Genomic DNA, 17,441 nt, shown 5'->3' on the forward strand with positions numbered 1-17,441 from the left:
GTCAGAATATAAGGCAAAGACAATGGGTTTAGGGAACTTCAGTTTTCAGAAAGATATTGAGGCCCTAGTTAAGAAAAACAAGGAGGTGCATAGCAGATATTGGAAAGCAGGAACAAATGAGGTACTTGAGGAGTATAAGAAATGCAAGAGAACACTTAAGGAAATCAGGAGGGCTAAAAGAAGGCATGAGGTTGCTCTGGCAGACAAGGTGACAGAGAACCCTAAGGACTCCTACAGATATGTTAAGAGCAAAAGGATTGCAAAGGACAAAATTGGTTCTCTGGAAGATCAGAGTGGTAATCTATGCAAGGAGCCGGGAGAGATGGGGGAGATCTTAAATGAATATTTTACATCTGTATTTACACAGGAGAGAGACACGGGGTCTATAGAAATAAGACAAAGCAGCATCGACTTCATGGACCCTATACAGATTACAGAGGGGGAGGTGCTTGCTGTCTTGAGGCAAATCAGGGTGGACAAATCCCCAGGGCCTGACAAGGACACATGGACCGTGTGGGAGGAAAGTGCAGAAAATGCATGGGCCCTAGCAGAGTGTGTTTGGTGAGGAGGTTGCCAGGAAAGCTGATGAAGACAACGCAATAGATGTTGTGTACATGGATTTTAGCAAGCTCTTTGGCAAAGTCCCACATGGGAGATTGGTCAAGAAGATTCACTCACTTGGCACTCAAGATGAGATGGTAAGTTGAATTAGACATTGGTTTCGCTGGAAGAAGCCAAAGGGTGGTAGTAGATGGTTGCCTCTTTGACTGGAGGCCTGTAACTACTGGCGTGTACAGGGATCGATGGGTCCATTGTTGTTAGTCATCAATATCAACGACCTGGATGATAATGTGCTGAACTGGATCAGCAAATTTATGGATGACCCCAAGATTAGGAGTGTAGTGGACATGAAGAAGACTATCAAAGCTTGCAGCGGGATCTGGACCACCTGGAAAAATGGGTTGAAAAGTGCCAGATTGAATTTCATGCAGACAGGTGTGTGGTGTTGCACTTTGGAAGGACTAACAAGGGTAGGTCTTAGACAGTGAGCGGTAGGGTACAGAGGAGTATGGTAGAACTGAGGGATCTGGGAATACAAATCTATAATTCCTTGAGAGTCATATTACAGGTCGATATGGTCGTAAAGAAAGCTCTTGGCACTTTGGCCTTCATAAATCAATGTATTGAGTACAGGGATTGGGATGCTATGCTAAATTGTGTAAGATGTTGGTGAGGCCTAATTTGGAGTATTGTTTGAAGTTTTGGTCACCTACCAATAGCAAAGATGTGAATAAGACTGAAAGAGTGCAGAGAAAATCTACAAGGCTGTTGCTAGGACTTGAGGACCTGAGTTATAAGAAAAGGCTGAATAGGTTTAGGATTTTATTTCCTAGAACTGAGAAGATTGAGGGGAGATTTGATAGAGGTCCTGTATTCAAAATTATGAGAGATATAGATAGGGTAAATGCCAGCAGTCTTTTTCCACTGATGTTGGGTGAGACTACAAGTAGATAAAGGATGAAAAGGTAAAACATTTATGGAGAGGAGAACTTCTTTATTCAGAGGGTGGTGAGTGTGGAATGAGCTGCCAGCACAAGTGGTGGATGTGGGTTCACTTCCAACATTTAAGTAAAGTTTGGATAGGTACTTGGATGGGAGTGGTATGGGAGTGGTATGGAAGGCTATGGTCCAGGTGCAGGTCGATGGGATTAGGCAGATTAATGGTTTGGCACAGACTAGCTAGCTGGGCCAAAGGGCCTGTTTCTGTGCTGTAGTGTTCTATGACTCTATAGTACCTCACTACAAAACCTCTATTTGATTTTGCACTTCAGAGCACAGTCCCCACCCAGTTCATTAAAAAGATTGGGTAGAAAACACTGCAACAGAAACCAAAACTAGAGATAGATGGAGGAACTAATTAAATGCAAGATTACAAATAATTAATTATAATATTTGTATTCATTTAGATTAGTTTTAGGAATTTTTAATATTTTAGGTTCAAGGGTATATTTCTGGAGTCATTTGTACATTGATAACACATTTTGCAATTGTTGAGCTGAGGTGGATCTGTGCACTTTCCTTTAATAATTTGGCAAGGGATCTCCACACTTTTCTCCAAATCTGTTCACTGATCTAGTGGCAGTGCCCCTCAAGAAAACACTGGGAAAGAGTAGAGACAAGGAAGGTGCACGCCACTCATTGCTGGCAGAATTACGTGTGCCCTAGAATTAGGAGCACAAGTTGTCATCCTCCTTCTACATAATTTTTTTTAAATAATATTTTCATTAATGAAATGATTTAATCATCACTGCACTCATGCCTGAAAATCCTGAGAAGTTCCCACTGCTTGGGATTGGCCAGATCCTTAAAATTAATGTAAAACCTCTCGATGCTAAATATAAAGAGTGCAAAGTCTATTATAGGCTACTGCCTGAAAAATTAGCCAAATTAAAAACAAATATAACAAGATCTATTTTCTATCCTAAAAATTATTTCAACCTATTCAAAACTTTTTATAATAAAGCATGTGTTGGTATTTCTCAGAATCTCTTTGCTTTCGGAGATCTTGATGGTGTTGGAATGAATGCGAAGTTGCAGCATCCCCTTGGAGTAGCTTGGAATAAAAAACGGAATTTACTGTATGTGGCGGATTCCTACAATCACAAGGCATGTCTTTATCAATTTATTTTCTTTCAATTATTTTCCTTTGGTAGGTATAATTTAGTGGTTTGGGATAAAATGTATCAGCCATTCACCAGTACGAATGGTATTGATTTTATATCAAAATATTTTCTTTGAAATATAAGCTTTACATATTTGCAAACATTATGAAGATAAGGCTGAATGATGTTTATCTCTTTGTAGTGTGTGCTTTCATTGTTTTAAATATATATCTAAAATATCTAATATGTCATCTGGATTTATAACAACTGCTTCAGAAACAATAATCCTGTAAATCTGGCACCAAGATAGAAAGGAAATGGAAACTGCAACTTCACGGGTCTCAATGATTATTAAGCTCTATAACAGAGGTTCTCAACCTTTTTATACCATGGACCTCTGCCATTAACTGAGGGGTCTGTGGACCCCAGGTTATGACCCCTTGGGTATGATGGGAAATCATTAGATTAATAACCTCTTCAAAAACACTTTTTGATCATTCAACATACACCAGTGTCTATATATTGAATATATAGATATTAAGAAGTTGTCTCAGATAACTCATTCTGTAATGACATGCATGTTTTTTATGATTGTCAAGGGATACAGCAATTCACATACTTCTTACAATATTATTAAGTTCTTTAGTGAAGAAAATGTAAACAGACTATGTTCTCATTCTGAGCACCTAGATGTTTCTTGAATGGGGCATTCAAATATACTATATTCATTTGTTTTGTACTCAGATCAAAGTAATAGATCCAAAAACAAAACAGTGTACTACACTGGCAGGAACTGGTAAAGCCAGCAATGTAATCGGTCCTGACTTCAGTCAAGCTACTTTTAATGAGCCGGGAGATGTGTGTGTCGGTGAAAATGGGAATGTCCTTTTTGTAGCGGATACCAACAATCACCAAGTTAAAGTGCTAGATTTGGAAATGAAGACTGTCTCTGTGGTAAGTTACATTTCTCACCCAAATTATTTTACATCTTGACATCAATTTCATGGTTAAGCATACCTGCAGGCAACACCCTTGATATAGAGCAGGGGTTCCCAACCTTTTTTATGCCATGGTCCTGTACCATTAAGCAAGGGGTCCATAGTGTCCAGGTTGGGAATCCCTAATATATAGGAATGGATGATCCAATAACTATTCCTGCAAAATATCCTACTGGAAACAAATTTTAGTAAGAAAGCAACACACACAAAATGCTGGTGGAACGCAGCAGGCCAGGCAGCATCTATTGGAAGAGGTACAGTCGATGTTTCGGGCCGAGACCCTTCGTCAGGACTAACTGAAAGAAGAGCCAGTAAGAGATTTGAAAGTGGAAGGGGGAGGGGGAGATTCGAAATGACAGGAGAAGACAGGAGGGGGAGGGATGGAGCCAAGAGCTGGAAAGTTGATTGGCAAAAGGGATATGAGGCTGGAGAAGGGAGAGGATCATGGGACAGGAGGCCTAGGGAGAAAGAAAGGGGGAGGGGGGAAGCCCAGAGGATGGGCAAGGAGTATAGTGAGAGGGACAGAGGGAGAAAAAGAAGAGAGGGGAAAATAATAATAACAAATAAATAAATAAATAATGGATGGGATACAAAGGGGGAGGGGAGGCATTAACGGAAGTTAGAGAAGGCAATGTTCATGCCATCAGGTTGGAGGCTACCCAGACCTATATCCGTTATTTATTTATTTATTATTATTATTAATTTTTTTCTCTCTCTCCTTTTTCTCCCTCTGTCCCTCTCACTATACTCCTTGCCCATCCTCTGGGCTTCCCTCCCCCCCCTTTCTTTCTCCCTAGGCCTCCCGTCCCATGATCCTCTCCCTTCTCCAGCCTCATATCCCTTTTGCCAATCAACTTCCCGGCTCTTGGCTCCATCCCTCCCCCTCCTGTCTTATCCTATTATTTCCGATCTCCCCCTCCCACTTTCAAATCCCCTACTATCTCTTCTTTCAGTTAGTCCTGACGAAGGGTCTCGGCCTGAAACGTCGACTGTACCTCTTACTATAGATGCTGCCTGGCCTGCTGCATTCACCAGCATTTTGTGTGTGTTGCTTGAAATTCCAGCATCTGCAGATTTCCTCGTGTTCTAGTAAGAAAGCAAGTGTTCTAAATATAGTGTAATATATCACCTTGTCATACACAGACTTTTTCATTATTCTTTGTATAAAATCCAATCTGTGCTTTTGAAATTTGGAGTTATTTAATTATTTATTGTCAAATTTAGCCTTTTATTACTATAGACCACATGTATTCTGCACTTCGTGATTTCTGCTTTTTCTATACAAACAACTGAATGCTGAATTGCAAGTTAAATGGCCCTAAAAACTAGATTATGAACTCACATTTGGTTATAGTGATAACTGTCATCTTTGTTACGTTTCATTCTTCTATAGTTGCCAATCACTTTTGTCGATGCTGTGGACTCTTCCTTACCTATAAAACCAAAGAAACGTTCTCGTTTACCAAAATCTGCTGTTTCGGTGCACAAGAGTCCATTAGTTGTAAGACCAGCTCAAACACTGCAGTTTTGTCTCAAAATTGAACTTCCAGAAGGAGCCAAACTCACAGAGGGGGCACCAAGTTTCTGGGCTGTTTGGGCAGAAGGTAATGTTATAAATGCTGTTATCATAGTATGTCGTAATCATTTGTACCACTCAATCAAACTAATTACAATAATGATTTTGCAAATAAACAATCCTAAATGTACCAAATTTGATTGTTTGTTACATTGTGAAATAGTTCAGGTATAATGGATTATAAGTGTGTAATTAGTTACATAATTTTCTGTACAACATTTCAGGAGGGTTTGTAAGCCACTTAAGAGAACAAACTTATTATTCGCTTTGACAAAAATGACTAAAACTCGTCTATTTTGATCTCCTTTCTAGCATTTTGCATATATACATTTATGTCTGTGTTTAGTGGCCGTAATGCAAACCAGACATAAATGGAAGCATTTTATCCCCCATTGGTACAAAATTTACCCATTATCAAGTATTTTTTAAATGTCCGGAAATACCTTGGATCCTATAGAACGCTGCAAATGACAGAAAGCTTTTGTTGAGAAAGTGAAACATTATTCTTCACTATTCAATGGTAATTAGAACAGAATGGGAGTCCAGGAACTTTTGTAAATCAAATTACTGCAGACACTGGAAATATGAAATAAAAATAGAACAGTAAAACTCAGCAGGTCAGGCAGCATCAGTGGAAAGAGAAACAGAGCTAAGATTTCAAATCAAACATTGTTCATCAGTTGCAGAGAAAGAAGAGGGTGAATAGTACATGGGAAACATTTCTGTTAGTGCAAGTCCAGGGTTCTTTTTGTCAGTCAGAGAGAGAGGAAGGCAGAAGGTGAGAGAGAGATGGGGGAGAGGTTAAGAGAGAGACAGAAAGAGAGCGGGGAAGGGGAGACAGACAGAGAGAGAATGAAGGAGAATATGGACAAAATGGCGTGTGAAGGCGTGAAATGTTCAGAGTTGAAACTTAAAACTGAAATGAGAAATATTGGAGGCCCATGAAGTTCAGGCAGTGTTTGAGGAAAGTAAAAAGACGAAATGGATAACCTTCCAACAAAACTGATCAGTTCCGATACAAATATCCATCTACTATATATAATCAATTTATTGATTTCACATCATGTATTTATTTTTCTCTGAGTTCCAATTTCAAGCTGCAACCACCTGTTGATAGTTTTCTGTTAAAACAAAGTTTTATATTCCTGTTAGTTTTTGCAATGCTGCAGTATAACAGTGAACAAATTGAACTAATGTAAAAATAAAATTGAAGGTAGAAGATGAATGAAGCAAAGGATTGAAAGAGATTAATGTCCTAGAATATGTTGGCTTTAGAAGTCAGTGGACATTGTGGACATTCTGGAATCTTGTCTTGATTGGGGCAACAGTGGTCATAATTCTTACCATGAATATTGTGGTCCATCTTCTAACGTTGATTAATTTGTATATCACCTTTAAATGTGGACATGTAATTTCTATTTATGTATTTTTTTCACAGGGCACGAGTGGCTCTTTGTGGGCCAGAAGATCACTGGAGAAATTGTTAATCTTGAGAACGAACCTGAAATCATCTTTGTACTTCCCTCTCAAGTACAGACAGATGGACTTGTGTTATCAGTAGATGTGTGCCTCTATTTCTGTAGTAAAAATAATAATAATTGTCAAATGAAAGGAATCTCATTTAAACAACCATTACAGTTCTCCAGCACATGCCAGGAAACCACTTTAAAAGTGGATCTTCCCTTCAGCTTTTAAATAAATAAAAACAGTTAATTCTTAGAAATTTCTGTCCTGATAAATAAAGAATTAGAAACATACAGATATTTAGGTTTGACCCATTAGAATAGCTAGGTAAATTTTAGCATTGAAATAATGAGTTAATAAACAGAATGGTTATCTTTGTTAACATAAGTTTGAAACTCTCGGCATGACCTAGTGATCTAAATTCAGTTGGGAGAGGCCTACTGTTGTAAAAATCCCAACTTGCATTTGGCATTGAAATTAACAGCATTATATCTGTCACAAAGAAAGCTAATCTAGATATGGAAATAGTGATTGATCTTTTGCAGTTGCAATTGGACTCATTTTGGGAAAGACCAAAGAGGCATTATTCTGCACCTTGCTGGACTGCACTAGAGCTAAGATTGTTTTGTTACGGAAACAATGCCTGAAATGAGGAAATGCTGAATTCCCAAACATTAATCTCACTTAATTTGCTAAATGTAACATTTATTTCAGGAAAGTTCAGCCTTTATTAGTAATAATGTAAAAATATATCTGGTTATTCAGTAAATTGTAACTGAAAGTTTCTTATAAAACAGGTTAAACCTGAAGGAAAATACACGTAACCAAAGTTTTATCAAATACATGAAAGAGCTTTGTGGAAGAGTTGGCTCAGCTTCACTACTTCACTAATCATCAGCAAAAATTAGTTGCAGCAGTAAGAAACCTCTGTGGCATCTCACAGTCACAATCAATGTAATTTTATTTTTAAAATACAAACAGATGTGACTTTGAAGCAAAGTTCCAAATCAAATTATGAATGTGGTTAAAAAGTTTACAGATGCAGAGGTCTGCATTTTAATTTCTATCTATTGAAGTATCTAGCAAAGTATCAGAAGAATTGGATGAATTATTGATTTAAATAAGCTACGTTAGTATTTAAAGAGTTTCTAAATTTACACACTGAACTTATTTGATGAGTAAACACAAAACCATTTGGAGTTCTGATAAGGGTCTATAATGATAGACCTTATTTTACAGTCTGGACTAAAAAAAAATAATTCGGTGCCATTAAGCCCAGCATGGAATTAGGCTTGTTAATTTCTCAGGATAGGCATGCTACAAACTAAAACCAAAGAAAGCTTTTGTATTCTATTTTTTTCATTGTGTTTTATTCATTTCTGAATATTTGTAAAATACTCTGTTTACTTTAGGACAGCGTAGCATTGTATAGATATTCTCTTATATAAATGTATAGAATTAGAGAGCCAGTTTTGCACCAGCAATAAAGTCAAAACCCTTTAGTGTAAATTGTAACTTGTTTTGTCATAAATGGTCAAAGTCCGTTGCATTAAATTTATTTCTAGTCACAAGCTACCATTTCAGCTCTATGTGTGCAGTGTGGAGAACATTTGATGTTTCATAACAAATGTATTGTCTTGTTTATTTTGAAACTGCATTGAACAATATCCTGATTTAAAATTTTATACATCTGCTTTTACCAGTTCAAAATAACATGCATTAAAAGCAGCCACGTAAAAACAGAAAAATAGGAATAGGGAGTTCAGTCTTTCAAACCTGCTCTGCCTTTCTTCCTTCAACTCCAACTGTAACCTCTTAATCATCTAATGTCCAGATAGAAATCAATCTTTGCTTTGATTAGATTGGTGCTGGAATTAGTTGCTGCTTTGTGGCTCCAGGGATTTGGTTTTGATCTGACTTTTGGTACTGCCTGTGTGCAGTTTTCATATTTTGCCCAGGACCATGTAGGTTTACCCCAGGTACTCCAGTTTCCTCCTCTGTCCCACAGACGACAGACACACATTAGCTTAATTCGCTTCTATAAAAATCCCATAGTCTGGCTTAATAGCAAAAAGAATCAGAGGAAACAGTGGGCACTTGAGAGAGAGAAGACAGCTTACAAAAAAAATGATGAGTGGGAATGAGACTATCAGGATTGTTCCCCTGAAAGCAAAGTTTCCTCAATCTCTGCTCATATGGGAATCTCAAAAGGCTGTGAAAAGAACCTTCATATGCCCTCCAAGACGAGAGCAATGAAACTGAAGTAATCCAGTGTGCTTATGCTATAGTGATGCCAGAGGAGCAGGATGTCTGGATTGTTGGATGTTATTTCTACTAATTCCCTAACACTCATAATTCTTTTTTTGAAATAGTTATTAAATTAATTTCCCTTTGAACCAGGTAAATTGAACGTAAATATGGAAACTGGAACCCATAGAGTACAGGGTCCCAGTGAATGGAAATGGAGCATAAAAACATCAGATGCTGAACCACTGGGACTTCTGAGCAGCTAGATTATGTATTTCCTTGGATAAATAAGATATAGGAGCAGAATTAGGCCAGTTGGCCCATTGAGTCTGCTCCACCATTTCATCATGGCTGATCCATTTTCCCTTTCACAGCTCCACTCTCCTGCCTTCTCCCTGTATCCCTTCATGCCCTGACCAATCAAGAATCTATTAACCTCTAACTTAAATATACATAAAGACCTGGCATCACAGCTGCCTATGGCAAATGAACCAAAACAGTTCAGAGTATTCCAAATACAGCCTCTTTAATTTCAGTAAATTGTAATTGCAGTAAAGCTTAACAGAAGTGTTAATTTCTCAGGAAGTACTTTTACTAATTGTAAGAATTTTTATATTTTAAATGGGGTATAAAAAACATTTATCTTGTACTTCTGTGCAGGAAAGCTTTAAGAACTCTGAAAATTTGGAAATTAAAATGCATTGGATATTGGAAATAGCAACTAAAAACAATGCTAAATGTATTTAACAACCAGACAGCTATGGGGAGGGAGAGACACACACACACACAAACCTTACCTTTTCCTTTAATTTTTCAGGCAGATCAGAACTGGAAGGAGTTGGAGGTGCTGCAGAATTAAAGCAAATATAGGCACAAGAATGTGGGGAAACATTAGGAGTGCAGAGGCAGGAGAAATTAACAGGACAAAAGCATTGGCAAGGCAAACCACAAACCACAATGTATCAAATAAACAGAAGATAATTCTATAGGAGATGCAAACAGCATACTAATGTAGAAGGCAGTGATATAGCAGCTAGAATTACTGAACTGGGGGAACAGCAGCCTACATAGATGATATGAAGATGGGAGGTGAAATTCCACAGCTGATGTGGTGGGATTAAAGTTCTGTTAATTAAAAAATCATATTTCTAGGGGGAAAAAAATCAATCTGTAAGAATACCCATGAGGTAAGCTATTCAGCAGTATCAAAAAAATGAGTCTCTACAAAACAAGATACAAAGGCACTCACTGTTGACTTTGATAAATCTACACAGGTATCTGGGAAGTAATGTCTAAACTAAGAGAGCTGTCTCACTGATTAATTCTGCAAGTCAAATTCAAACCCATTGTCCCAGATTCCTCAAGACTCTGGGTGTTGGTCACTCCTACCCACAGGGCAGATCTACAGGCAGTGGCAATATAATCAGGATGCAGAGACCCAAGGAGGTCTCATCACTGACTTCATGTCCCATGAAGTCTCAACAAGGACAGTGATTATCCCCAAAAAAAGAGTTTATCACTTCCCGTCGACACTTCATAGCAATACTGTTGGCATCACTACCCTGAAACTTCATTGGAGAGCCATCATGTCTACAAAACAGATCACAGGCTGAGATTCCTGCAGTGAATAACTCCTATTCTGAACTTCAAAGGCTTGTCACCCTTGTTAAGACACAAGTGGAATATTCTCCAACTACAAAGTTGAATGAAACTCTGGAAACATCCAGGATATCCGATTCACCAACCTTATATAAAAAAATGCACCATTGCAATTTACCAAGATTCCTTTATTAGCACCTCTCAGACCCGAGACCTAGAAAGACAGGGGCACATTAATGCCTTGTCTGCAAATTCCCTCCAAATGTTGCACTGTCCTGATTTGGAAACATAATCACTGTCCTTTCATCTAAATCCTAACAAAGGACATTACAGTAGCATAGCTATTAGTACAACACTACTATAGCTCGGGGCATTGGAGTTTGGAGTTCGGTTCCAGTGGCTTCTGTTAGAAAGTTGGTACGTTCTTCCCATGTGCACTTGGGTTTCTTCCAGGTATTCTGATTTCTTTCCAGAGTCCAAAGACTTACCAGTTAGTAGGTTAATTGGTCATTGTAAATTGTTCTGCAATCAGGCTAGGGTTAAATAGGTGGGTTGCTGGGAGACACAGCTTAGTGGGCCGGAAGGGCAGGTTCCACGATGTATCTCTAAAGATGAACCACAATCGGTCATGAAGTCAGCTCATCGCCACTTTCTCAAGGGCAGTACAGACTACCAATAAATGTTGCATGTCCAATAAGACCCAAATCCCATACATACTTCTTTTAAAAAAAAGCTGTAGCCTTGAAGTAAGTAGTACTGATGGGTGTGATCTGAAATGTATTCAATGTTCAGCCAGGAGGGTGCAGTATGCCTAATTAAATGATAAAATGTTGTTTCACAGACTTCCATTCTATTTTATTAAAACATGAGAGATAAGAAAGAGTGTAGAGTCGAAATACAAAGGTAGTAACCAACATCTCAGATTCAGGGTCACTCTCTTGTACTGACTGGAGATATTGCACAAACTCCATTCAATACAATGTATCAATACCCATCATGTACACCATAAACCACACAAATAAACTGGAAAGAGCAGATGGCAAGAAAGGGAAAATAGACAAACCAGCAATTGGAGAGATATAGGGGACAACAGGATCAAAGAAGAAATATACACACAAGGAGAAGATTTATTTAGTGATGACATTGCTGGAGATGGAAGATGAACTGCTAAATGTGGAACTGCTGAGAGTGAAGGTGTGGAAGAACTTCACAATTCTTAAGCCTCTCAAAGATTTGAGAACAGTAATGCAGGATATGGGACAAATGCAAGGATGGTGAAGCCTCAGTTGAGAAAAAGGCATAGAAGAAGAAAAAAACAGTTGAGCTGGATGTGCAATGGAATAGATTGCTGTTTAAAAGTGAATAGTGAAATAAAACAAACACACAAGTTCAAAGTACATTTATTATCAAAGTGTGTATACATTATACAACATTGAGGTTCGTCTCTTTACAGGCAGCCACAAAACGAAAAAACAAAAAAAATTAAAAGACCATTAAACATCCAGTGTGCAGAGAGGAAATAAAAACAAGTTGCGCAAACAATAAAAGTAAACAAATAGCGTTCAGAACAAAAATGAGTCCATAGACATGAAGCCTGGAGCAGGACACAGCCAAAGACACAAATTAATATAATCAATAATTGTGCAAAGATCACAATGCAGAAAACTTAGATTAATCTTCAATAAATCTTCATCTAAAACACAAATACTGTGAGATATGTTGAATATTCGCTGAATTTTCTGTCTTTATAATTTAAAGGGAGTTACTTATTCAAAACAGGCTAATGTTGAATCTCTCTTTGTTGTTCAAATCAATCATGCACTTTCCTTGTTAAATTACTGAATAGAAGAACTTCCTCTCAATCATACCCACAATCAGCCTCAGGCAATAAATCAGTAATAATTGCAGCTGGTAACTTTACAGTAAAAACAGTTGATTTGCAAGACTTATATAATTTAATAGCTACATGGAATCATATTTAAAGGTAATTTGAATATGCAGGTTATTCAATGATGTGACAGATGAGCACAGACAGCTGAACAATCATTTCTTTCCACCCACACAGGATGGGGGAGTGAAAATATCAGTGCTGATTGATGGAATTGCATTAATGGTTGTGTTAGACAATTGCTTCGGAGGCAATATCAAACTATATATTACTATTTAAATTTTTTACCGAAAGCTGACAATCCCGAGCAAGTGTACACATAATATAACTCAAAGAACCTTAACAATAGTTGATATCTATTCTGACAGCCAGTTATAATATCTCTAAACCAAATAAATTTCCAAAATATGCATAAAACAGAAATCAAACTTCATTTAGTCCATGGGGGCAATGGTTTTAAACCAAAATTTATATGTTGTTCAAATAGGAAAATATTTTGATTACAATTACAACAGCAAATACTTGATTCTTTATTTTAAATTATTATTTTTATTCACAAAGTATGCAGGAAAATAAATTCATACAGGTAGTATTCAAGCTGGCATAGGTTGAAGCTGAATACTATGTTCTTGTAAACTGTACATTCCAGTTTTAACCATAATTAAATTGCTGACTGTTTGTTAAGATTGTACCTATTAAGATCACAAGTGTATTTAATTTACCCCTTTTTGTATTTGATATAGCTATTAATTAATTAAAAATGAAGTGCCGTTCCTTGGGTTTACATTGAACTTCATTACAACAATCTTAAGAGCCCGAGAGGTCAGAGGAAATGGAGCAATCAATTAAAGTGATAGGCAACCAGGTTAAGAGTCATATTCGTCTATGGGGAGAGGTCTTTCATTAAATGCTCAACCATTTCTTTTCATTCCTCTGATATTGAAGGGATCACGAAATGCTGATGATTGAAATGTGACCCAGCAACTAGCCATTTGCAGTTACTTCAAATTTTCAGCTCAGATCACATCGGGACTTTGTGTATTCTGCTCTCCTGCAGAGATCTATTGGGTCTATTTTCTTTAATCAGATTTACAAGGCTTTGAAATCCATGGTTTCTTGATGCGAGTAGAATAGAGTACAGAACATCCAACTGTACAGCACAGGGACAGACCCTTTGTCTCGCAGTGTTGTACTTTATTAATTAAATTAGTAATCAAATGCCAAATTAAACTATCCCCTTCTGCCTACACAATGTCCAAACACTTCCATTTCTTACACATTCCTAGGTCTATTTAAGAGCCTCTATTGTATTTGCCACCACCCCAGGCAGCACCCACCATACTCACTGTAAAACATCTCCTTTGGGATTGGGTTTGAGAGCGAGGGGGCATTGTGCTCCTTCTTAGGTGAGAAAATTTGGCTACCATGTTCCCTATGATATGTGTCTGATAGCTTACAAAGAGTGTTGGGACATTCTGAGGTGTGAGGGTGGACCAGTATATCTGCCTCACACCCCACTAACCTGGGTTCATTTCTGACCTGTGGTGCTGTCCATGTGGAGTTTGCAGGTTCTCCTTGTTTCATGTGTTTCCTCGGGATCCCATTTCCTCCCACATCTCAGTTTATCATCCATAGGACGTAGTTGAGTACGTAACCGTGTGTGTGGAAGGCGTGTTTGATGATCATGAGAAGAAGAAAATAGGTTTCTTGGAAAATTACACTTGGAAAGGAGTTGTCCTGTAGTTGGTATAGACTGGGTGGTTTGAAGAAGAGTCCTATCTCATAACTGAATATGAAATTATTCCTAATGATTATTTTCACACGATGAATGATTCTGACGGAGAGTCGTGACCTGAAATGTCGATTTATTCATTTCCATAGTTCAGGAATTCCCAACCAGGAGCCAACAGACCCTTTGGTTATTGGTAAGTCTTCATGGCATAAAAGTGGTAGGAAACCCTTGCCATAGAGGCTTGCCTGGTCCCCAGAGCCCCTAAAGCATTTTGTGTGTGCTGCTCTGAAAATATAAATTCACGCTTTTGTATGACAAATATTTAGGTAAAATACCTCTGTGATTAGTACAAGTGATCCTCCAACAACCCAACTCAGCTTACATTATTTGCTGAGAACTTTCTTAAGCTTCAATATTTATGCAGCTCATGCTGCACAGTCCTTATTTGGGCATGACACCCACAGCTGTACTTCCAGCCACTAGATGGCGCTTCGTTAGCTCCTGAAGCAGGGATCTTCATTCCTGCACTTGTAGGTTCCGAGGGAAGTTCTCTGTTTAACTTACACAGGTAAAGCATAGGGTGAACAGGATAGAGAGAAGCAATTCATTTTAAGTGATCACACTCCAAATGAGCAGTGCTAAACAAATGTGAACGTCTGTGTAAGGAGAAAAGTAGCTTCATGCTGTTGATAAATAACCTACTAGAATGTTACTATACTGTTTTTATTTATTTATTTAGTAATACAGCGCAAAGTAGGCCCTTCTGGCCCTTTTAACCATGCCGTCCCAGCAACAGCTGAAAGTCTCATTAACCCTAACCTAATCATGGGACAATTTACAATAACTAATTAACCTACTAACTGGCAGGTCTTTGAACTGTGGGAGGAAAGCAGAGCACCTGCACCCACACATTCCACAGGGAGGACATACAGACTCCTGTCAGATGCCTTTGGAATTGAACTCTGAACTTCACAACGCTCCAAGCTGTAACAGCGTCATGCTAACCACCACACTACCACAGCGCCCCATACTAACCCCTTACAGACAGCAGCGAGAATTGAACCCTTTCAGTGCCAACAGTTTCTATCTATTGCAATACATCACCCTCTTCTTGTCATTAAATCCATTCATGTAAATGACCATTGTTATGGAGTCATAAAATGCTACAGTACCAAGACAGGCTCTTCGGCCCATCTAGTCCATGCCAAACTATTATTCTGCCTGGTCCCATTGACCTGCACCCGGACCATAGCCCTCCATACCCTTTCCATAAATGCATCTATCTAAATTTCTCTTAAATGTTGAAATTCACATCCACCACTTGCCTTTGACAAGGTGCCACACATGAGGCTACTTAACAAGATAAGAGCCCATGGAATTACAGGAAAGTTACATACGTGGATAGAGCATTGGCTGATTGGCAGGAAACAGAGAGTGGGAATAAAGGGATCCTATTCTGGTTGGCTGCCGGTTACCAGTAGTGTTCCACAGGGGTCCGTGTTGGGGCCGCTTCTTTTTACATTGTACATCAACGATTTGGATTATGGAATAGATGGCTTTGTGGCTAAGTTTGCTGACAATACGAAGATAGGTGGAGGGGCCGGTAGTGCTGAGGAAATGGAGAGTCTGCAGAGAGACTTGGATAGATTGGAAGAATGGGCAAAGAAGTGGCAAATGAAGTACAATGTTAGAAAGTGTATGGTTATGCACTTTGGCAGAAGTAATAAACGGGCAGCCTATTATTTAAATGGGGAAAGAATTCAAAGTTCTGAGATGCAGCAGGACTTGGGAGTCCTTGTTCAGGATACCCTTAAAGTTAACCTCCAGGTTGAGTCAGTAGTGAAGAAGGCAAATGCAATGTTGGCATTCATTTCTAGAGGAATAGAGCATAGGAGCAGGGATGTGATGTTGAGGTTCTATAAGGCACTGGTGAGACCTCACTTGGAGTACTGTGGGCAGTTTTGGTCTCCTTATTTAAGAAAAGATGTGCTGACGTTGGAGAGGGTACAGAGAAGATTCATTAGAATGATTCCAGGAATGAGAGGGTTAACATATGAGGAATGTTTGTCTGCTCTTGGACTGTATTCCTTGGAGTTTCGAAGAATGAGGGGAGGCCTCATAGAAACATTTCGAATGTTGAAAGGCATGGACAGAGTGGATGTGGCAAAGTTGTTTCCCATGATGGGGGGAGTCTAGTACGAGCGGGTATGACTTAAGGATTGAAGGGCGCCCATTCAGAACAGAAATGTGAAGAAATTTTTTTAGCCAGAGGGTGGTGAATCTATGGAATTTGTTGCCACGGGCAGCAGTGGAGGCCAAGTCATTGGGTGTATTTAAGGCAGAGATTGATAGGTATCTGAGTAGCCAGGGCATCAAAGGTTATGGTGAAAAGGCGGGGGAGTGGGACTAAATGAGAGAATGGATCAGCTCATGATAAAATGGCGGAGCAGACTCAACGGGCCGAATGGCTGACTTCTGCTCCTTTGTCTTATGGTCTTCTACTGGTAGCTTGTTCCACACTCTAACCACCCTCTGAGTGAAGAAGCTCCCATTTTCACTTGTATATATATTTACTATCCTATAATGCAGTAATCTTCATATATACACACCTTTGAATGGTGATACACCTTACTGTAACTTTCCTGCCAAACCTTTCCTTTAAAATCACTCATCATTTCTCAACAATCAAATTAAACTGTCTAGTATTCTTGTCTCTATGGCTCGTCCCCTGGCATCATGTTTAGTTCGCATTTCCTTATCTGTCTTATTAATTTTATTGGATCAACCAATATTATCTTGGGTTCTAATATAATGAAACTGTTCAATTAACTTCCTTTGTCAAAGTGAAACAAGAGTGGATATTGGGTACTTCAAAGGGTAGATGTATACCTGAGAACATATTCAAAACCAGAAGCTTTTTCCCAACATGTTTATTTCTTGTTAAAATAACACAAATTTATTTTATTCTGATATAACATTTTAAAAATAATAATTTAATGATATAGTATTGGAATTTAACAAGATAGTATGAGCTTTCATTAGAAATCCAAATAAAACCCAGCCTTGAGAAAGGCAATGTCTGGCAATGTTCTATCTATTCTTCAAGTAAGTGCTCTGCTCGGAGTGTGAACTTGTAAAGGCGAGGATGGATGCAATGAATTTGGTTGAAGGAAGTGGAACATTGGGTGCTCTGGGCTTCACGCCTACGGACTCACTTCCGTTCTGATTGCCAGTGCTTGTTTTTATAGTTTGCATGATTTGTGTTTTGTCTTTT

The 17,441-nt window shown here is 38.5% G+C and overlaps 1 protein-coding gene across 2 annotated transcripts in view; it reads left to right on the plus strand.

Moving 5' to 3' along the window:
* Window positions 1–13,200, plus strand: part of nhlrc2 (NHL repeat containing 2) — a 102,204-nt gene extending 89,004 nt beyond the window's left edge. Inside the window, exons 8-11 of one of the 2 annotated variants that reach the window (XM_063071993.1) lie at window positions 2,545–2,667; window positions 3,408–3,617; window positions 5,055–5,265; window positions 6,676–13,200. In XM_063071993.1, coding sequence (XP_062928063.1) covers window positions 2,545–2,667; window positions 3,408–3,617; window positions 5,055–5,265; window positions 6,676–6,932 — 801 coding nt within the window. In that variant the 3' untranslated portion in view covers window positions 6,933–13,200. Of the gene's footprint in view, window positions 1–2,544; window positions 2,668–3,407; window positions 3,618–4,458; window positions 4,684–5,054; window positions 5,266–6,675 lie in introns of those variants that run through there. The other variant, XM_063071994.1, reaches the window with a different exon arrangement.
* The last annotated feature ends 4,241 nt before the right edge of the window (window positions 13,201–17,441 follow it).

Source organism: Mobula hypostoma, chromosome 19 (genome assembly GCF_963921235.1).
Source record: "Mobula hypostoma chromosome 19, sMobHyp1.1, whole genome shotgun sequence".
NCBI classification, from domain to species: domain Eukaryota; kingdom Metazoa; phylum Chordata; class Chondrichthyes; order Myliobatiformes; family Myliobatidae; genus Mobula; species Mobula hypostoma.